The 23031-nt window shown below is 45.0% G+C and overlaps 1 protein-coding gene across 3 annotated transcripts in view; it reads right to left on the minus strand.

Moving 5' to 3' along the window:
- PPP1R42 (protein phosphatase 1 regulatory subunit 42) overlaps positions 1–23031 on the minus strand; it is a 154563-nt gene that overhangs the window by 18131 nt on the left and 113401 nt on the right. For 2 of the 3 annotated variants that reach the window (XM_063923854.1, XM_063923855.1), the window contains exons 4-8: positions 21948–22086; positions 15551–15667; positions 6339–6456; positions 3287–3415; positions 2591–2762 (exon numbers count right to left, since the gene is read on the minus strand). In XM_063923854.1, the coding sequence (XP_063779924.1) occupies positions 2591–2762; positions 3287–3415; positions 6339–6456; positions 15551–15667; positions 21948–22086 (675 nt within the window). The remainder of the gene's footprint in view (positions 1–2590; positions 2763–3286; positions 3416–6338; positions 6457–15550; positions 15668–21947; positions 22087–23031) is intronic. The other variant, XM_063923856.1, reaches the window with a different exon arrangement.

Here is a 23031-nt window from a genome sequence, read left to right on the forward strand (position 1 = left end):
AATTTTTGGATTGCCTCTGTTACTGCTTCTCTCTCTGGCGGAGAAGCTGGCAAGGTCGATTTGAAAAATCGGCATGGGGGAACGTCTTTAAACTCTAATTTGTATCCCTGGGATACTATTTGCAACACCCAGGGATCCAGGCCAGACAGAATCCAATCCTGAGAGTTTGAGACGTGCCCCCACCCGAGCGGCCTCCCGCAAGGGAGTTCCAGCGTCATGCTGGGGATTTGGCAGAATTAGGGGTAGACTTCTGCTCTTGGGAACCTGGAGCTAGTGTGGACTTCTTTCCCATTCCCCTACCTGCAAAGAAGGGGTAACCTCTCGCCTTTTTGTATTTATTGGGCCGAAAGGACTGCATTTGCGGGTGATAGGTCTTTTTTGCCGGTGCAGGCGCAGAGGGCAAAAATGTTGACTTACCTGCGGTAGCCGCCAAGACTAACGCATCCAGGCCATCGCCAAATAAGGCCTCACCTTTATATGGAAGAGCCTCCATTTTTCTTTTGGAATCTGCATCCGCATTCCACTGGCGCATCCATAACGCCCGCCTAGCCGATACTGCCATGGTAGCGGCCTGTGAACTCAAGAGTCCAATATCCTTAATTGCTTCCAGCATGTAGGCGGCAGCGTCCTTGATATTCCCTAACTTAAGGAGTATCTCATCTTTATCAATCGTGTCAATTTCTGATGACATGCTTTCTGACCATTTTTCAATAGCGCGACTCACCCATGCACAGGCAATAGTGGGCCTGAGCAGTGTACCATTGGTAACATAAATGGATTTCAATGTCGTTTCCATTTTGCGGTCTGCCGGCTCTTTAAGAGAAGCCATGCCAGGAGCAGGGAGAATTACCTTCTTTGTCAACCTGGAAAGCGCACTGTCTAACACAGGGGGTGACTCACATTTTTTCCTGTCTTCAACCGGGAAAGGATAAGCTATGTGAATCCTTTTGTGAATACGAAATTTTTTATCAGGATTCACCCACATTCCTTCAAAAAGAGCATTTAGTTCGTGTGAAGGAGGGAACGTGACTTTGGATTTCTTTTCCTTACATAAATAAGCTTTCTCCTGAGGTACAGGAGTGCTTTCTGTAACCTCCAACACATCCCTTATAGCCACAATCATATATTGTATACTTTTTGCCAATTTATGATCTATCTCTCTGGATTCACTATTGTCGACACAAGAATCAGAATCCGTGTCGGTATCAGTGTTTACAACATTTGCAAATGGTCTCTTATGTGACCCAGAGGGGCCGCCCGCATAAGGAATCACAGCATCCTGAAAAATCACATCTTCCACAGATTTTCTCCAGCATGCAGCCATAGATTCAGACTTATCCAATCTATGGTTAATCAGATGCATACTGTCACGTAGCTCTTTCACCCATGCAGGCTCTTGGTGTGCCGGTAGCGCCACCACATTACAACTCTGTGTCCCTAAAATAGCTTCCTCCGGGGAGGAACTCCCTGCCTCAGACATGCCTCACACGTGTACACCACACTCACAGACACACTGGGACTTATTTTGGGGACAGACCCACAGTAAAATCTGTCAGAGGGACACAGGATAGGAGCAGCCAGTTCACAAACCCAGCGCCAGTATTGCCTGTGAACACAGTATATCCACAGCCCAAAAGCGCTTTTAAGTAGTAATATACACTATCAAATGCACCACAATCGCTTTGTGCCCCCCCTTTATAGCACCCTGTACTTGTCAGAAGTGGAGGAGAGGACCAGCATGTTCTCTGCAGCCTGAGGAGAGAGAGAAAATTGCGCTGAGTAGTGTGCTGGCTGCCTGAGGAAGAAGCTCCGCCCCCACAATGGTGCGTCCTTACACTCAGTATATTGACTTATTATTTATACTGGCGGGGGTAGGGCTGTGCCAGCGGCATCTTATGCCCCCTTTTAGCCAGTTTGAGGTGTTTTTCTTGCTGCCTAGGGTGCCGCGCCCTGCAGTGCCTATGTGTGTGGGCAGCAATGGCGCGCTGCGCTCCCGCCAGCCGCGCTTCACCTCAGCCGTCACTTACTTGATTGAAGATCATTCTTCTCATACTCACCTGTCTTCTGACTTCTGGCTCTGTGAGGGGGGTGACGGCGTGCTGTGGGAGTGAGCATCTAGACACGGCTAGCGTTCAGTTCCCTTCAGGAGCTAATGGTGTCCTGTCAGCCAGAAGCAGAGCCATGAAACTCTGAGGAAGTTGGTTCTGATTCTGCCCCCTCACTCCCACGAAGCAGGGAGTCTGATGCCAGCAGATCTCCCTGAAAATAAAAAAACTAACATAAGTCTTTTCAGAGAAACTCAGGAGAGCTCCTCAGAGTGCATCCAGTCGACCTGGGCACATTTCTAAAACTGAGGTCTAGAGGAGGGGCATAGAGGGAGGAGACAGTTCACACCCAATGAAAAGTCTTTAGAGTGCCCATGTCTCCTGCGGATCCCGTCTATACCCCATGGTCTTGATGTCGTCCCCAGCATCCTCTGGGACGTATGAGAAATTGTGTTTTCTAGCAAAATCGCAGATTATACGATTAAAGATACGTTTACGTATGGATTAGAAGATAAACAGAAATTTTCAGATCTCTACCAGCTTACCGTGTGTCTTCACTGATAATAATGGCCTTCTTTGGCAGTGATCTTTGCAGTTGGCCTTGCATATGGTCACTATGCATCTGAGCCATAAATGCAGACTTTGTTTTGTCCTTGTTTAGATAACTAGTGGTCTGATGAAGTACAGGCAGGAGGTCGCGAGGCTGTTCTAAAGCATCTAATAAAAAAATAAAACAAAAAATTGGTTATATTTATGATGGTTGTCCTTTTTTAGTGAACTTGATGCAAAAACAGTTACAGTATAGTCATAGTGTCCCTACTCCTATACTGAGCTTTCCATTCCATATGTACTGTAACTACAACTGCAACCCATAGCAACCAACCAGTCATTTATTTGCATTGGTCCTACAGTACATACCTATCTAGTAACAACTAGCTAGTAATCTGGACAAATGCGTATGACGATGATGACGACAATATTAAGGCATATTTATATAATCATTCACTATGGCATGTCCTGAGATCAGTATCCACAGTGGGAACAGGAGCTCCCACAGTATGGGGGACAGAGTGAAGGAAGTCAGGACTGTGGGAAAGTATGGCCGGAGGAAGTGTAGGGGACAGGGAAGAGGAGAGACGGGTCCAATACAGTAGTATGAATATAAACCTTAACGACAGAGGATGGGCTAACATAGATTATAAATATTATAAAAGTTTATAGCTATTTAATATTCAGCTTACATAACTGTTGGTAGACTAATCTTCCAGCCATATTCTCTTCTTTGATTTTCTTCTGGGCATCCTTTGAGGCTTTCCAGTTCACTAGGAATTGCCTGGCCATTTCGTTGATCTCTTTACCATCTAGGATTTCTGGTGTAAAGAGGAAATGTATCATATTGGCAGTATTCACAAACAGCAGGAGACATTCACAAGATCCATGATTATGGCCCTCATTCCGAGTTGATCGGTCGCAAGGCGAATTTAGCAGAGTTACACACGCTAAGCCTACGCCTACTGGGAGTGTATCTTAGCATCCTAAAATTGCGACCGATGTATTCGCATTATTGCGATCACAAACTACTTAGCAGTTTTAGAGTAGCTCCACACTTACTCTGCCTGTGCGATCAGTTCAGTGCTTGTCGTTCCTGGATTGACGTCAGAAACACACCCAGCGTTCGCTCAGACACTCCCCCGTTTCTCCGGCCACTCCTGCGTTTTTTCCGGAAACGGTAGCGTTTTCATCCACACGCCCCTAAAACGCCGTGTTTCCGCCCAGTAACACCCATTTCCTGTCAATCACACTACGATCGCCGGAGCGAAGAAAATGCCGTGAGTAAAAATCCAATCTTCATAGCAAAGTTACTTGGCGCAGTCGCAGTGCGACTATTGCGCATGCGCACTAAGCGAAATTTCACTGCGATGCGATGAAAAATAACGAGCGATCAACTCGGAATGAGGGCCTATGTGCAATCAGTAGGTATGATCAGTGCATGGAAGGGGATCACATACCTTGGTGTAGAGGGTAGAAGACCTAGATGGCCCCCCAAGCTATCACTTGCATCCCCCAGCTCCATCCTGTTTTGTTATCTAATTTGTTTGCTATTGCTTTGAATGCTTCTGGTATAAAAGGCCTGTCAGTATTTTACAGATAAGTGTCTCTTGTATTGATTAAATGTATTAAATTAACTCACTACTGGGATTAAGAGTAATGTGTAGCCACTTTGAAGATTAGAGGGCCTCCCAATGCAGCCACTGAAGTGTGTCAGGTTGCCTATCACTGACATATACTAAATGCACACACTTTTATATTATAGGTGATATCATTAAAACGTGCCATGTACCGCAGCAGGTGCCCAAAGAAAATCAGTCATATCCTTATTAGTAATGTTGTTGATGTCATCTATTGGGCTGTGTCAGGGGTTCCCAAACTAGGTTATCAAGAACACCAACAGTTCCTGTTTTCCAGGTCACCTAGCAGGTGCACAGGTATATTCATTACTTACTGTCACAATTCAAAAGGGGAGCTAATTATTTCACTTGTGATTCTGTGAGGAGACATGGAAAACATGAACTGTTGGGAGTCCTTGAGGACCCAGTTTGGGAACCACTGGTCAATGTGTACAATCATTTTCCAACTGTATTAACAGGCTCCAGAAATGTCAGAATTGATCCTGCAGGTATAGGAAAACTGATCATTGATCCAATTACCCAGTACAAACATATTAGGCCTGTGTGACTAGTCTTACTGATATCAGGGCAGTTTCAACAGGCACAGCTATGGCTGCGTTCCATGGCTGAAACTAGCTTTGGATTTCCGCCTGTAATCAGGGTCAGCCGGATCTATGTGACTACACTGCCCCTATACATCAGTCTGTGAGAGCAGCTGTCATCACTATCAGCATGCATTTGCACCAGACCTGTTCTTAGAGCAAGAGATCCATCTGAGATCTATGCATAAGCTTATCTCTGAATATGCTGCAATTCCGTCTACAAGCCCATAAAAAACGTATGCTAAGTGCGAACGTCTAGTAGGTGCATGGGGAGATCGTGCTGACTTCCGTGCTACTCTGAACAAAGTATTTATGCTCACCTTGGTCTGTCTACTGCCCTATCAATCCCGCACCCTACCGCAGCTGAATAATTACCCCGTTCCTGGTGGGTTCTACCAGGCCTTGGCCCTCCATTGTGAAGGCTGCATACTATGGATGTCATTCCAAGGATACATAGTCTTAACTGTGGTTTAAATCCCATCTCTCCTTTCCATCTTCACAGTATATATCTTTTCCTTTCTCTCTGGCTACACAATTCACAAGACACATGGTGCAGTATTTAAGAGATACATCGTGATGGCAGCATTCTAAGGATGTCATTTCAAGGATACATAGTTTTAATGGCAGTTCTGTCTCCACAAATTTTAGAGTATGGCATTTCTGTTACTAATCCACTTTATCATATAGTTCTATGTGTAATATACTGACGGCTTTGTATGTCTCTCCTTACTGCCGCATCATAAGACTCCCTACTCTATCATACCCTCCCACTGCCCCCCTTCTTCCCAATGCCACTTACCCAGTATCTCCACCCACTTTAAACTACTGTACTTTTTATTTTCTCTGTAACTTCCCTCTACATGTTACACTTCTATGAATTGCTCATCCTGAGCAATGTAAGCTATGCAGTGTGCCCTAAATGGCTGCCTCATCTGGTACTTTAAAGGGCAGGATGAACAACCCATAGAGCTGTTTATGTAGTGAGTATACTGTTAGTCACTTGTCTTTGTATGTCTTGTCTCCATATATTGCTTATCACACATTGTAACCAAAGCAGTGGCTTCCTCATCTGGCACTCTATTGTATCAAATGAACAATCCATAGTTCTGATGATTTTGCAAGTATCTCCTGCATTATCTGTCATTAATTCTGGGCATTGCCTACTCTGCCCAGTGTAATCCTATATAGTAGGCCTATAATGGCTGCCTCACCTGGATTCTTCATAGGCAGGATGAATAATGCTTGGAGCTTATGCCCTGTATTATGTTCATACTATCTATAAAGTGCCTTCAGTCCTATTGGAGAAAAGCGCTACATAAATAAAATTATTATTATGTGCTCTCTCTGGCTAAGGTTTGTCCTTTCACTCACTGCAGCGGAAGCCATTGGAAGAGGATCCCGGTTCCCACTGCGTATGCATTTTGGAGACAGACAGACTTTAGCAGATTATTATACAGATTGGCTATAAGCGTTTATTTTCTTAATACTGATTAATTTGACACAAAGTGCAATGTGTTATTTACCTAACGTCTTTGAGATAACTATTACTCTGTCTCTGTATTTAGGCTTGTGGCAAATTGGGTTTCCACTAAGATCCATCCTCCACAGTCGAGGCCATTTGCTCAAAACAAACTCCAGATCCTAATGAACAAAAAATAGTATAAGCAAAGTGCCTGAATACAAAATACTTGATCTAATTTATAAAGCACATTAGATGCAAACCGGTATACGCTTTATTATTGTACTTATATACCAAGATGATCCATCTAGTGAACTACAAGGTGCACACATACTCTCTGCTCTACCATGGCATATTAGAAGTGACCCTGGAATTGCATGTACAACCACCTACCACTCTAGAGCCACCCCTTACTTGGTTTTCTCAGTTTAGCATCATTAATGGCTTCATTTAATCATGAGAGTGGGGTGACACTAAGGGGGTCATTCCGAGTTGATCGTAGCTGTGCTAAATTTAGCACAGCTACGATCATCTTTCCAGACATGTGGGGGGATGCCCAGCACAGGACTAGTCTGCTCCGCATGTCAGTCCGGCTCCCCCCTTCCCGTACACACAAGTACAAAAGCATCTCACAGGAGTTCCTTAGAAAAGGAAACAAAAGTGGGAACATTTTTTGATATGTGGGAAACCTACATCGCCACATTGTCCATAGAAATGAGAGGACAAATCTATTCTAGTCTAAAACATACCACTTGGTATCTGCAACGCCTTGTAGATAACGACCCACCTATAATGCTGGACACATCCTATTTCTAGGTGAATTTTGATTGATTAGATGTGAATGCGGAGGGGGGGGGGGGCGGGGGGAGATGAGGGAGAGATGACCTATTTATTTTTGGTTGTTTATTTATTTATTTTTTCTGACAATATCTTATCCATTGTATTATTGTTTGTTGATTGCTTAACGTATCTGGAATCTAAACTTGAATGCTCAGTATATATGAGATTAGTGATATTGCTCACTTTTTAGATTTTCATCTCCTTACTCTTGAATACAATGTTTGTATTTTACCTTTGGAAACTGACTTATTTTTATACAATGCTTCAATAAAAGAAATTGGAAAAAAATAAGCATCGCACAGCGGCGATGCTTTAGTACTGGAAGAGTAACTCCCAGCCAGCGCAGGTCCTGCGGCTGGCCGGGAGTTACTCGTCGCTGCCCCGGGTCGCAGAGGCTGCGTGTGACGTCATGCAGCCGCTGCGGCCCGCCCCCTGCATGGTCCGGCCACGTCTGCGTTGGCCGGACCACGCCCGAAAACGGCGGGCAAACGCAGCCATGCCACCCCCTCCTGTCCAGCGACCGCCTCTGCCTGTCAATCAGGCAGAGGCGATCGCTAGGTAACGACGGCATTCGGCCGTCTGGCATGCGCAGTTCCGACCCGATCGCTGCGAACAACTGCAGCGTGCGATCGGGTCGGAATGACCCCCTAAGTCTTTAATACATACAGTACGTATGTCACTTGTGTGTGTTTGAAGCATTGTTTTACCTTTGGTCAAACTGAAATGAGCTAAATGTCCCATTAAAGGATGAGGCCCAACCATCAACAGCTTTGAGCTGGCTGTAAATTCCCATCACTCTGATGAGTGGAACAGGTTTTGTGCAACGCCATGCATCAAAGAAAGTCATTAAAATGCTCCCTCTCTTTATTCATTTTGCTTAGCTAAATGAATTTTAGTTTGTGTGTACTGCTCTGTGAAACAAGGGGCACTGCTGATAGTAAATGCCGACACCATGCTCAGCCGTTTTGGGATTATCACTATTCTGCAAAGGTACTAGCCTGTTTTTTTGATCATGCTGATTCAGAAGCCAGTCAGGTATTCTGTGCACCATGCTACCGATCCATTGCACTATTTCCTAGATACTTCTGCCCGAATGGCCGCTTTTGTTATACTGTAGTTGCATCTCTCTGGACCATGTGCTTAAGAGGTTTAATTGATGTGCTTGTGCACCTTTCTTATTACTGTTTGTCTCTCGGCTGCTTATCCAGCTTGGGAATGACTTTGTTTTTTTACTTGTGACTCTGGAACTCTGCTGCCTTACCGGCGTTACCGCAACCTATGGCTTGGCTTATGACCCTGATATATTTGCTCTGACCTGGGTCTGCTTTCCTCCTGTACAAAGAGCTAAGGCAATAATACTCAAACTCTGTCCTCGAGACACCAAACTGCTCATGTTTTCCAAGTCACCCGGAAGGCGTACAGGTGTATTCATTACTCACTGACACATTTTAAAAGATCCACAGGTGGAGCTAATTATTTCACTTGTGATACTGTAAGGAGACCTGGAAAACATGAACTGTTTGGTGTCTTGAGGACCGCGTTTGAGAACCTATGAGCTAAAGTTTGGCAAGACTAGTCTGTAGACTGTTTTGTGGGAATCCCTGGGGAATAATGGGATTCCCGTTAGATTTTGCTTCTCAAGTTACCCACCGAAAATCACTAGCAGTAAAGTGAAGACCAATTGTTACAACAAATACTACTTTACAGAAAAGTCGTATCTATTACGGGTTGTAGTCAATATCCCAGAGCTCAGTATGTTACAGGCCAGAATCCAGGTTGGCTGGTTGTTGGAAACTCCTACCCGCCCTAAGTGCAGCTGCTAAAAAGACTTTATTGCAGGTATTTATTCAGCCAGGAATGCCTCCTTACTGTCTCTTCAAGGAAAAATTATTTTTCTTGTTTAGGATGGGTTGGCTGGAGGCTTCTTTGGCCAAAGAATCTAGGGTTGCCCCATTTTTTTACTTTCGGGAAAGTTACAACGGCTGCTCATCCAATGCTCTTCGCCCACTTTGTGATATTCGCTACGACTAGTTGATAATGACGGGTTTCGTACGGTATGCCGGCGCTCGGGCTCCCGGCGCCCAGCATACCGGCGCCAGGAGCCCGAGCACCGGCATACCGACAGCGTGGCGAGCGCAAAGGAGCCCCTTGCGGGCACGGTGGCGCACTACGCGCGCCACACTATTTTATTCTCCCTCCAGGGGGGTCGTGGACCCCCACGAGGGAGAATAGTTGTCGGTATGCCGGGTGTCAAGATTCCGGCGCCGGTATACTGTGCGCCGGGATCCCGACATTCGGCATACAGAAGACCACCCGATAATGACCCTCCTATTACCCTGTTGAGGAACTCCTAGTCTACACAGCACTGAAATTTTTCTCAATTTATTTTTTTGTATTCTCTTTTGTAACTTTTATTTCTTGACTACCTAAGTGGTCAACGTATTTCATCTTTTAGTTGTTTGTGCATGTATTATATGTTCAGTATCTCTGCAGGACACCTGTACATGTCATTTATATCTATTCATTATTTTATTATTATGACTTTGTATACTGTTTCATTCTTTGTTCAAAAATGCTTTAGAATCAATAAAATATATATAAAAAAGAGATGAAAAAGAACTGCTGTAAATGAACATTATAGCACAATGGCATCTGCATTTCGGTAGACAGTGACTACTGCACAATGGGGGTAATTCCGAGTTGTTCGCTCATTGCCGATTTTCGCAACGGAGCGATTAAGGCAAAAATGCGCATGCGCATGGTACGCAGTGCGCATGCGGTTAGTATTTTAGCACAAAACTTAGTAGATTTACTCACGTCCGAACGAAGATTTTTCATCGTTGAAGTGATCGGAGTGTGATTGACAGGAAGTAGGTGTTTCTGGGTGGAAACTTGCCGTTTTCTGGGAGTGTGCGGAAAAACGCAGGCGTGCCAGGAAAATACGCGGGAGTGTCTGGAGAAATGGGGGAGTGGCTGGCCGAACGCAGGGCGTGTTTGTGACGTCAAACCAGGAACGAAACGGGCTGAGCTGATCGCAATGTAGGAGTAAGTCTCGAGCTACTCAGAAACTGCTAAGAAATTTCTATTCGCAATTCTGCTAATCTTTCGTTCGCAATTCTGCTAAGCGAAGATACACTCCCAGAGGGCGGCGGCCTAGCGTGTGCAATGCTGGTAAAATCTTCTAGCGAGCAAACAACTCGGAATGACCCCCCAATGAGTGTCCAGGGATATGAACAAAAGTGACGTGTTCCCATTACAGGAAGGAATCCAATACACCTACATGTTCTGCTCCAGAACAAAGGAAGCCAGGGCTATTGGCACCACCTTGGCAGTGGATTGTTTATGCCTGATATAGGCAGATTCTTGCATGTGTTGTGTTGTTTGTACTATGGGCCCAATTTAACAATGAGACTTAACTCAGTTAGCACTCGCTAAAGGGGTTATGTCCTCCTTTCAGAATGAAACAAACAGCACTAATCTTAGTGTACCGCTGTTTGTCACTCTATTCCTTAAACCATCTATTGATGGAATGGGACCCAGTGCAGCCTTTCCAGCTCAGCGAATCCTTCCAGGCATTGCCGGGTCCCCGCCGGGTGAAAGTGTAATGCGCTTGTGCACACTGGCTGTCGTATATGCGCTTGACACAGCAGACTGTCACTGGCAGAGATTGCTACCAGCCAGAGCATGGAGAATGTTGCTGGACCTCGTCAGAGGGGTAAGTACAGTATTGTTAAATACCAAGAGCATCTTTGCTAAATGGAGCCCTAAATTCATAGTATTTTATTTGTGCACGCTCCAACATAATATATACTTAAGCAAGGGACAGCGCAATTACCGTTGTACTGTACTGTCTTACCCGACATCTATTATCACATCATGTGCTACTTTGTTCAATTGGTTCCAATCTTATATCTGTTCCACCAACAAAATGGCTGCCATCACTGTGTGTAGGAGACCTTTGCTACTGAACTCCTCTCTCCCAGCCAATATCAACATTTAACTCTATGGGCAAGGAGAGCAGAAGTGGCAGGGGTTCTTGACAGGAGAGTACAACAATGACTGGACGTGAAGATCGCCTCACATCCAACTACATTATGCCGTAATCGTCCGGGAAGTCCCACTGCTTCAGTATATCCTGACTGATAAGATTAAATGGTGCGTTCACCTAGGATGAGCCCAAACAAGAGTCACCCCTTTAAAAAACCTGTAGCATTACCATGGGAACACACTGAAATTCCATGCCAATGCAGTGTCACTGATTCCAACTGATCTGATTGGGTGCATCTGAGTATTGCTTCCCTCTACAACATGGCTTACTCCTTTGTCTATAAGTGATGGATGCATTTTATATTCAAATGAAGTTAATGAAAGGAAATGAAGCTTTCCTGGAAATCTGCAATGTGCACTATCCTAACAGTGAAACCATAAAAAAGAATCCAGCCACATGAGCAATACCGAAAACTATGTTCTCAGGTCTTTCCCATTGTTCTCTGACCTCAATTGAATTTTCACAACATATATTGAAAAATCTTAAGGCACTAGTGTTTATTTTTGTGGTTTTTAGATTAATAATGTTCATCAGGGAAAGTAGAAAGTGATACATTACAGAGAAACGCAGAACTTGTAGCACCAGCCTGTGATAAATATATGGCTACTCTGAAGCATTACTTGCTAACTGTTTCTCACTTGATAAATGACCCAGAACACGCTGGTCCTAGTGTATGTTTATCTTAGAACACTCTAATCCTGTGGTGAAATATGATTACTTCTTTGGATACGCTCTACTTGTTTATTGCCTTCCTGTCTCTAATAACTGCGCTCTCACTTTCCAGCCTTTCAATAGCTATGACTAGAGGGACCAGCTCCTTTTTGTGCAAGCTCTACTTGATAAATGATCATGTCACACCATCACTTAGAAGTGATTGAGAAATCACAAGTCATACACAAGGGAAGTAACACTGGCCATAGCCTTCTCCAATGCTAACACTGCCCATTGATGAACTTGCATCTGAACAAGGGAGCATCATTTTTATTGGAAATGCTTAACTCAGATCCTTAACTAGGACTTCAGACAGCAATTTGTCACTCATCTGACTGCTTGTCATAATCTCTGTGGGAAAGGAAAATCTATATTGTGCATCCTGGCCCAGACGAAGGCATAAGGAAGATGAATCCATCTTTTTGTTTATGTTCTTCCAATAATCAATACTGACCAGAGGTTGAATACATTAAAGTCATAATGATGATAAATCTGCTCAGACCCAATTCAATGGCATAATCACAAACAAAACTATAGGGAATTTAAACTACTTCAAGTATGTCTACCTTCAACTTTTATTGTACAGATGTGGCCTCATACACTACTGCCGCAGTTATGCCAAACAGCCCTTCTCATCATGCCAGATCCTGTGCGCCGAGGGCTTTTTTTCTCGTCTTTTTGAGTCCCTTTTCGTCATGACAGATCCTGTGCGCCTGGAGCCTTTTTTCGCGTATTTTTCAGTCCAGTGTGCGTCTTAGTCACAATGCAATGTGACATAACCGCTTCACGGGACTACACTGAGTAATTTGATATGCAACACTTGTACATCTGTGTACTACTGAGTCTGAATCTGTGTAAGAAGTGCTATGATGCAGTGGTTGTGGCTCTTTTTCAACCCCAGTTCTGTTCTGCTTCATCTGCAACTTGGTACATATGTAAAACAAATTCCTGTGCTGTTAAAGTCGCAGCGCAGTGGGGGTCATTCAGGTGTGGTTATTCTTCCTACTTCTATTGAAATGATTTGCTGTATGCAATTGCGGTTATATGCTAATATGGTCAGAAACCCACTGCAATCGCATCTTTTGCATACTGTGCCACATGATTGCAGAAACATTGGTAACATTGGTGGTCATTCCAAGTTGATCGCTCGCTGCTGATTTTCGCAGTGCAGCGAACAAGTGAAAAAACTGCAAAAATGCGCATGCGCTAAGTACTTTAACACAAAACTTTGTAGATTTACACAAGCTCGAGCGACGTTTTTTCCATCGCTCGAGTGATCGTAGTGTGATTGACAGGAAGTGGGTGTTTCTGGACGGAAACTGGCCGTTATCAGGGAGTGTGCTAAAAAACGCAGGTGTGCCAGTTAAAAACGCAGGAGTGGCTGCAGAAACGGGGGAGTAGCTGGCCGAATGCAGGGCGTGTTTGTGACGTCAAACCAGGAACTAAACGGACTGAGGTGATCGCAGTCTAGGAGTAGGTCTGGAGCTACTCAGAAACTGCAGCAAATTATTTAGTAGCAGTTCTGCTAATCCTTCGTTCGCTATTTTGCTAAGCTAAGATACACTCCCAGAGGGCGGCGGACTAGCGTGTGCAATGCTGCTAAAAGCAGCTAGCGAGCGAACAACTCGGAATGAGGGCCATTGTTGTATATCGGGTCGAGAGCCTGAGTGCCTCTGAATATGCGCAGGCTAAGCTGCTATTCCGGCACGCACAGACCTCTCCAACAGCAAATGTGATCGCAGCTGCTAATGCATGCACGCCCAGAAAACATCATCCGCATGGCCATGACATACCTGCATTCGCATTACCTCTCCCTGTTCCCACCCTAAACGCAGACTGCCTGTTCATCACTTTGCGACTAAAATCTGTGACCACACTCGCAAATCACTCACTGCGCGTGCGCACTGCGGCTCATACGCATGCGCAGTGAAAAAACATTGACTGATATGCGAACAACCACCGCTTTGCGTCCGCACCCTGGTGTCTCTGGTACACAGTGAGTGGTGTTTTGCTCTGTCTGCTGTGCAAATAAGACGCAAATTTAAAGAACAAATTCATTACGCTACACCGCTCAGCTTGGCCCACTCGCGCCAGGAGTCTCGTGCCGCATGGCATATTGAGGGTGGGTGAATGAGAACCCATCTGTAGTTTATTAAACATTTAAACATTAAAAAATAGCTTTGTGTTTGTAAAAGTGTAGCCCAAAGCACAGCAAGTAACTTCTCTCCGTCTACTATCACTCACTGTATCACCTGTAATATAATGTCCACTGAAAGCGTATTTATACAAAAACATACCTACACCTACTTATTCCTGTTGAACCATCCCAATTTTACCTTAATTGGAGGGGTCCTGATAATCTTTCTACAACTGGATTTGCATTTTAGGCTGATTTCAGTGTCTCTCCAATACTGGGCTGGTGCTACCATTAGGCAAACCTAGGCATTTGCCTAGGGTGCAAAAGCTTAAGGGGCATTTAAAAGAGTGAATAAGAGGCATAATATCTCTCTTGAAGTATTTTCAATGCCCCAGTAATGCTTCGACAAGGAGCTCCGGTGACTTACATGTAGACATGGGATGTTACTGATCGGCTGTTGTGGAACTAATTTGCCCAATGTGCTATGCAACTTTTTTAATAACAGAAAGGCTGAAGATTATGGTACACTTATCCTCCAAGGGATACATTTCCTATGCCGCGCTTTGGAAGCCACCACGTCTTCAGCAGTTTTGTATACATTATTATTGCCTTTTATATCCAGCTGCAGAAACTGACAGATGTGGTACTTTGGAAAGCGGTGCATACTAAAATTGCACACCATTGCATGGAAAAATGGAAATATACAAGCTGGGCATACATTGCACTTAACACATCATACATGCAAGTAAATTCATAGCAGTAAAACGTCAGGGCCCATATCAAAATTTGCCCCCCACCCCCTTTGTTTTTCTGAGCATGTACATAGGGGGCAATTCAGAGTTGATCGTAGATGTGCTAAGTTTAGCACATCTACGATCATTTACTCTGACATGTGGGGGGGACGCCCAGCACGGAGCAAGTCCGCCCCGCATGTCAGGCCCTACCCCACCCCCGCACAAGTACAAAAGCATCGCACAGCGGCGATGCTTTTGTACTTGACAAGTAGCTCCCTACCAATGCAGCTACTGCGCGCTGGCAAGGAGCTACTTGTCGCATCCCGGGTCGCAGCGGCTGCGTGTGTTGTCACGCAGCCGCAATGGCCCGCCCCCGCAGGGTCCAGGCACGCCTGCATTGCCCAGACCCCAAAACGGCGCCTGCCCACCCCCTCCCACCCAGCGAACGCCTCTGCCTGTGAATCAGGCAGAGGCGATCGCTGGGCTGAGATGCCGATAGCATCTCTGGCATGCACATGTGCACTACGGCACATGCGCAGTTCAGACCTGATTGTCCGCTGTGCGAAAACGCACAGCAGCGATCAGGTCTGAATTGGCCTCATAGTCAACACGTGCAGTGAAGCCCTGTTTGGACTTTTAAATCTGAAACAGCAGAACAGGGTCCGGTGTAGCGGTTGGGCCGGTGTAGCGGTCCAGCTCCAATAGATGTAATTTCCCCTGTAATTGCTACAGTTCTGCTCATGCAAATAAATACAATTATTTACAATTATTTGATGTACTGGCTAGTTTCAATTATTTGAAATTACCTTTATGTCTCTAAGATCGTTGTCCACAGCCACAAGCTGGGTTAAGTTTTCCAAAACTGCGAGTTCTTTTAATTCATCAATATTATTATTGCTGATATTCAGCACGGTAAGAGACTTCTGTAAAAATACATGATTACTTTGTAAATTGTATTGAAAATGTTAATAAAGTGTTGTAAATACAGTTTAGTCATGTATATAAGAGTCACAACCAATGCTAACATTCCCCTTGTTTCTTTACAATAACCCTCCACCATCAATAATGTCATTAAAAAAAAATTAACAAAAGAAAAAAAAGAGTTCTGATCCCCAGTGGCAAATTTCCCATTAGGCACCTAGGGGCGGCACTTGTTGGGGGCAGCACTTGGATGCCTGTGTTAGTACTGTCAGCCCAAAATGTACCAGTAATACCCCTTTCCGACCGCCAGCTTTGAACATGGGTTATTGCACATGAGCGCTGATAACCCGTGTTCATGTTCGGTCTGAAAGGTGCCAGGGTAAATATCTGGGGTCGAGCGACAAGGTATTTCACCCCTGGTAGTGACCAGGGTTGAACTCGTGTTCAACCCAGCTGGCTGTGCGGTGTAAATGGGATCCGGGTCGATGCGAGCCGTTTCCCGTTAACTCTGTGTGGACGGGTGGTGCTTGGAGTGGGCCCTGAGACGGGTCGCACCCTGGAAGCTCCTGTGTCAGGCTCCCAGGTGCGACCCACCTCAGGCGGTCTGAAAGGGATATAACTGCTAAATATTTCCACTGTACTGTACCATATGCCATCTTGAATGGAGTGTAAATGGGTAAGACATGCACATACTACTCCTATAAGCTATCCTACTTAGTAAATATGTATACATATAGTAAATACAATAAAACAATTGTCATAGTGGCCATTTTTATTATTCTACTAAATTGGCTATCATCAAATGAGGCCTTATAACCAATGAAAATAATAAAATGAGGCGTTACTGTTGTGTCTAGGGGTGTCCTCAACAATCTAGTGCCAAAGTGGTGCTGATCACTACTTCCAAATGATGTGTTGTAAACTATAACACACAGTGATGGCAAAAACGCGCTATGGCTCGTATTTTACCAAAGAATTGATGGTGGGGACTCAAAATTAAAAAAACGCAGGGTCCCTCAGGACGCGCTATGACCAGCAGCGCTGTCCTGCGCTGTCAGTCAATTTCCGTCTCCACGGCAGCAGAGGGAGGAACTTGGAAGGGGAGAAGACCATGGTGAGTGTATTCTCCCGCCCCGCCTCCCCTCACCGTCTGCTCCGCACGCACACCGCCCTTTCTCCTGCCAGACCCTTCTACTTACCCTCGCTGGCCCCACCACCTTCTGTCTGCACTGTGTCTGTTTGTATGCATACAGCGCTGGCCTGGCGGGACGTTTCCATGGATTACCGAGTAACGGGCAGTGGTGGCTATCAGCGCTCCGCCTCCTCCCACTGCAGCCCGGCCCGTCCTGAGCACCAGCGGGTCCCAGTTTGAGCGGCGTCCGCGCAGTACTCCATGGCGTACAGTCAGGGGGGTGGAAAGAAGAAGGTCTGCCACTATTATAAAGGTAAGAGAAGAGCACAGCGCCGGGGTCAGCACCGGCCAGCAGGAGGCGGCACAGCAGGGTAGTCTCAGGCCTCTCCGATACACCACCGTGCACCCGCTCCTCTCTGAGACCCAGACTTCGCCTGGCCCGGTCCTGCACTACAGGTGACAGATGGAGGATGCATGAGGATGTGCTATTGTGCCCGGGCTAAAATCCAGAGGCTGATGTCCTGTAATGCAGGGACGGCCGAGCTTACGTCTGCCCACAGGTTCTCAGTGCCTTCCTCCAAAGTTTGTGTGCAGGATCCCTGGTGGGGGTTGCACCATTCATAGCATCCTCCTGGCTGTGCGACTGCTGTGACTGACAATGTGCTCATGTGGTCATGGCCTCCTCCTTGTTCTGTGGCTAAAGTTGTTCTGAGGTAGTAGAATACGTGTTGTGTGACAAATCCCTATACATTACTCTGTGTTCCTGCAGTGTCTTTACCGTAACTATCATGGATGTAAAATATTACTGGTTACCTAGAAATCGAAGTTGTTGTTTTTTATGTTATTTTAGTCATACTGTACTGAATGATGGCATTAGCATATTATAAATGTACATTACTACCTCCTATCTTCTGAAAGATGGATTATTTTGTATAAGTGCTCTACCTGGCGCAATGTGTATAGGTGCTCTACCTGGTGCGAACTGTATAACGTGCTCTACCTGGCACAATGTGTATAGGGGGTTCTACCTGGTGCAATGAGTATAATGTGCTCTACCTGGTGCAATGTGTATAACGTTCTCTACCTGGTGTAATTTGTATAACGTGCCCTATCTGGTGCAATGTGTATAATGTGCTCTACCTGGTGCAATGTGTATAACGTGCTCTACCTGGTGCAATGTGTATAATGTGCTCTACCTGGTGCAATGTGTGTAACGTGCTCTACCTGGTGCAATGTGTATAATGTACTCTACCTGGTGCAATGTGTATAACGTGCTCTACCTGGTGCAATGTGTATAATGTGCCCTATCTGGTGCAATGTGTATAATGTGCTCTACCTGGTGCAATGTGTATAACGTGCTCTACCTGGTGCAATGTGTATAATGTACTCTACCTGGTGCAATGTGTATAACGTGCTCTACCTGGTGCAATGTGTATAATGTGCTCTACCTGGTGCAATGTGTATAACGTGCTCTACCTGGTGCAATGTGTATAATGTGCTCTACCTGGTGCAATGTGTGTAACGTGCTCTACCTGGTGCAATGTGTATAATGTACTCTACCTGGTGCAATGTGTATAACGTGCTCTACCTGGTGCAATGTGTATAATGTGCTCTACCTGGTGCAATGTGTGTAACGTGCTCTACCTGGTGTAATTTGTATAACGTGCTCTACCTGGTGCAATGTGTATAACGTGCTCTACCTGGTGCAATGTGTATAACGTGCTCTACCTAGTGCAATGTGTATAATGTGCTCTACCTGGTGTAACTTGTATAACGTGCTCTGCCTGGTGCAATGTGTATAATGTGCTCTGCCTGGTGCAATGTGTATTGGAGGTTCTACCTGGTGCAGTGTGTACAAGCGGCATTACTATGATGTGGCCATGCCCCTTCTCCACGAAGCCATGCCCCTACATTTTTGCTGAGTGCCTTTGGCGCGCACTGTCCATGCTTTTCAGTATGGAAGGGGGAGAACCAATTCAGTTTCTGCCAAAGGTGCGCCAAAATGTCTAGTTACAGCTCTGGTGCAGAGTGTCCTGCATACTATACAGCCCAGCAGCATTGTCACCCCATACTCCCCCTTGCAACACTTTTGTAGTGTCAACATCAAGTCTGTGCTTTTATGTTTGAATCATTAATAAGATTAATAAGAACCTTTCTTCTGATGGAACCCCAAAAAAGACAGGTTGGACCCCAATTTTTAAAAGTGAGGGGTCCCTGGGACCTACTTTTTTTTGGGCTCATCGTGATCACTGACACATGCTGTACCATTTCTATAACCCCTGCAACTATAATCTCCAGTACTTATACTGCATTAATATGAAGCTTTGGGATAGGAGCCTTTAAGAAATTACAACAGACCTAACCCTTTCATGCATAGAGGCCACTATTAAGTCATTATCAGTGGCAGCTGCAGCTCCTGGGCTGCAGTGGGGACTACATAGTGCGGGGGCGGGTTTGAGGGCACTTAGGAAATATAGACATACATGTTCTGATGTATGTAGTGCATACATACATCCCAGAGATCAGCAGCGCTTTGTCTATCACAATCGCCGTGCAGTACCCGAGACTCAGTATAAGGCTTCACTCTACTTCTAGGCCTGCCCTCAGACTCCCATTGGCTAGTTTCACAAGCTTAGAACGAGAGTGAAGTCTTATGCTGCACAGTGGCTGTGAGAAACACATTGCTGCCGATCCCCGGGATAACCAGCCAGCGCATATATTACATGTATCAGAACATGTATGTTTATATGTGCTTAGTGCCCAGCCCCCCCACCCCCTGCACTATGTGGCCGCCGCTGGTCATTATCTCCTAAAGAATAGGTATGGCCATCGATAATCGATGATTAGAACACATCGATGGTCTATGGTCGATAGCAAGTATTTCAATCATCAATGGCAGAGAACTGACTGGTCTCCTGCCATAGATGGTAGATGTGGCCCAGATATTTGTTTTTTTGTAACGTTTACTGAGTGATGCATGCAAAAATCTGCAAGTCAGCAGCCCAGACCCGCCTTCAACTCTTACACATACAGTACTTTCAAGCTCAGGCTGCTGCTTGTGAAAGTGTACAGTATGGATGAATTCCACCAATCAGGAACAAGCAGCGGTGGTGGACGATTAATAGCAGCAGGGCTGGAGTGTAGAAGAGGTGATATAACTGCAGTGTTCTCCTCCCTCCACCCTTAGACAGTCAATGTACTATATGTCCGCTTCAGTGAACGTCGTACAATAGAATGACCCGTATGGCATGTTAGGCTTTCCCAACATAAATATTTTGCTCATATAATAGCTAGATATGCCAGTTTTGACAGCTGATAGCCTTAAATGTATCATTATATGTTACCTTAACTTTTTCAAATTGTACATTATTTAAAATTATCATTAGTAGCAGCTGTGGTAGTAGTGGTGGATGCTTTATTAGTATTGTTTTTATTTTCTCCAGGCATCTAGAGCATCTAGCAACAGGATTAGGTACAGACTAGTATAACACGCACATGGAGGAAGTGGATCTCATGGATCAGTGAGTGGCATTGTACCTACACAGATGCAAAAATAGGAGATGGTACATTTGGGTGTTTTTTCACTTTCTTGATGTGACTTGTGTAAATGCAGGACTGCTGTATCGAATGCTTAGATTCAATCACAAGACTCAGTTGGATTTCACAACATCCATTACTCAAGATTTGATCAATGCTGGCTCTATGGAGCAACGTTGAAAAGAACAACTATCACAAACATTTTGTGCATTTTACCTTACTTTACCTTACTAGAGCAATTTTTCATGTTGCAGATGCATGTTGTCCACTCAAGTGGACACGTGTATAACTTCTCTCGTTTTATAGTTTAAAAAACTAAAACTTTAAAAAGCCCTGAATACGAATAAAAAGTATTTTTTTTTAAATCTTTCATTAGGTTATCATAATTCATGTATGAAAGGATCAAGGTGGGAAACACAGAATACCTAGGGCAGAGGATCTCAAACGCAGTCCTCAAGAACCCATAATGGTCCAGGTTTTAAGTTTTCCATGCTTGACCTTAATTAGTGTCTCAGTCACTTTAATTTAACCATCTATGTAGAACCATGGATAGCTTCAAAACCAGGACCATTAGGGTGCCTTGAAGGAATCAGTATGATTTACCTGCGGATGGGATGCCAGCCGTCAATGGGGGTCATTCCGAGTTGTTCGCTCGTTATTTTTTTTTGCTACGGAGCGATTAGTCGCAAACTGCGCATGCGCAATGTTCGCAGTGCGCCTGCGCCAAGTAAATTAGCACAAAAGTTTGGTATTTTACTCACGGCCTAACGAGGATTTTTCATCGTTCTGGTGTTCGGAGTGTGATTGACAGGAAGTGGGTGTTTCTGGGCGGATACTTGCCGTTTTATGGGAGTGTGCGGAAAAACGCTGGCGTTTCTGGGAAAAACACGGGAGTGTCTAAAGAAACGGGGGAGTGTCTGGGCGAACGCTGGGTGTGTTTATGACGTCAAACCAGGAACGAAACTGACTGAACTGATCGCAGTGTAGGAGTAAGTCTCGAGCTACTCAGAAACTGCTAAGAAATTTCTATTCGCAATTCTGCTAATCTTTCGTTCGCAATTCTGCTAAACTAAGATACACTCCCAGAGGGCGGCGGCCTAGCGTGTGCAATGCTGCTAAAAGCAGCTAGCGAGCGAACAACTCGGAATGAGGGCCAATATACCGACGCCGGCATCCCAGCCGCCAGTATGCCGGCAGCAGGGCGAGCGCACAGTTGGCCCTGCTGTCGGCATACTTGCAGCTGGGAAGTCGGTGTCGTTATACTGACAGCCGGCATCCCGGCTGCCAGTATGCCGGCAGCAGGGTGAGCGCAGAATCCCCTTGCGGGCTTGCTGTGCTCACCACGCTGCGGGCTCGGTGGCTCGCCACAGGTTCTATTCCCACTCTATGGGTGTTGTGGATACCCAGGTGTGTGAATAGCCCCTGTTCGCTGGGATTCCGGCTGTCGGCATTGTCAGTTGTTGGGATTCCAGCATCGGTATCCTGACCGCTAGGATCCCGACAGCCGGCAAATTAACTGCATCCCGCCTTGAGGGCTGTGTTTGGGAAACTCTGGACTAGTAGAAGAGTATTTATGTCGCGTACTCTACATAAGCTGTATATTAGTTACTTACAGTGAGAGAATTAAGTGTCCTTGGATCCATCAGTAGTTTCTCTCCAGCTGGAATCCGCTGATTCTCAAGGTGCAGTTCTCTTAATTCCTCAAGACCTTCTAAACCTTCAACAACAGTGATATAATTGCCACCTAAATATCTGGGGAGGAAATGACCATTTGAGAACAGTATAATTTGGTAGCATAAATGAATCACATAATTGTAATGAATGTCTTGATATTTCAGCTCCCCTGATATTCAGTAAAAAAGGCAAAACAAAGAAAAATATGTTCAAAAGAAAAACAGATATCTCTGTACTGTCTAAAATGATTTTTTTTTATATACAGGTTGAGTATCCCATATCCAAATATTCCGAAATACGGAATATTCCGAAATACGGACTTTTTTGAGTGATAGTGAGATAGTGAAACCTTTGTTTTTTGATGGCTCAATGTACACAAACTTTGTTTAATACACAAACTTATTAAAAATATTGTATTAAATGACTTTCAGGCTATGTGTATAAGGTGTATATGAAACATGAATGAATTGTGTGAATGTAGATACACTTTGTTCAATGCACAGTTACAAAAAATATTGGCTAAAATTACCTTCCGGCTGTGTGTATAAGGGGGTGTGGTTCGTTTTATCGACAGTATCTAGGTCGACAATGTTTAGGTCGACCACTATAGGTCGACAGTCACTAGGTCGACATGGATGGAAGGTCGACAGGGTTTCTAGGTCGACATGTGCTAGGTCGACAGGTCTAAAGGTCGACATGAGGATTTTTTTTTTTTTGGTGTCGATTTCTTCGTAAAGTGACCGGGATCCCAAATTAGTGCGCCGCGTCCCCTCGCATGGTGCCTTCGCTTCGCTCGGCACACTTTACCGTTCCAATAGTAGTCCACGTGGATCGTTAAGTATGAAAAAATCCCCCCCAAAAAAATGTGAAAAACTCATGTCGACCTTTAGACCTGTCGACCTAGCACATGTCGACCTAGAAACCCTGTCGACCTTCCATCCATGTCGACCTAGTGACTGTCTACCTATAGTGGTCGACCTAAACATTGTCGACCTAGACACTGTCGATCTTCAGACCGGATCC

The sequence above is a fragment of the Pseudophryne corroboree genome, chromosome 5 (genome assembly GCF_028390025.1).
Source record: "Pseudophryne corroboree isolate aPseCor3 chromosome 5, aPseCor3.hap2, whole genome shotgun sequence".
NCBI lineage: Eukaryota > Metazoa > Chordata > Amphibia > Anura > Myobatrachidae > Pseudophryne > Pseudophryne corroboree.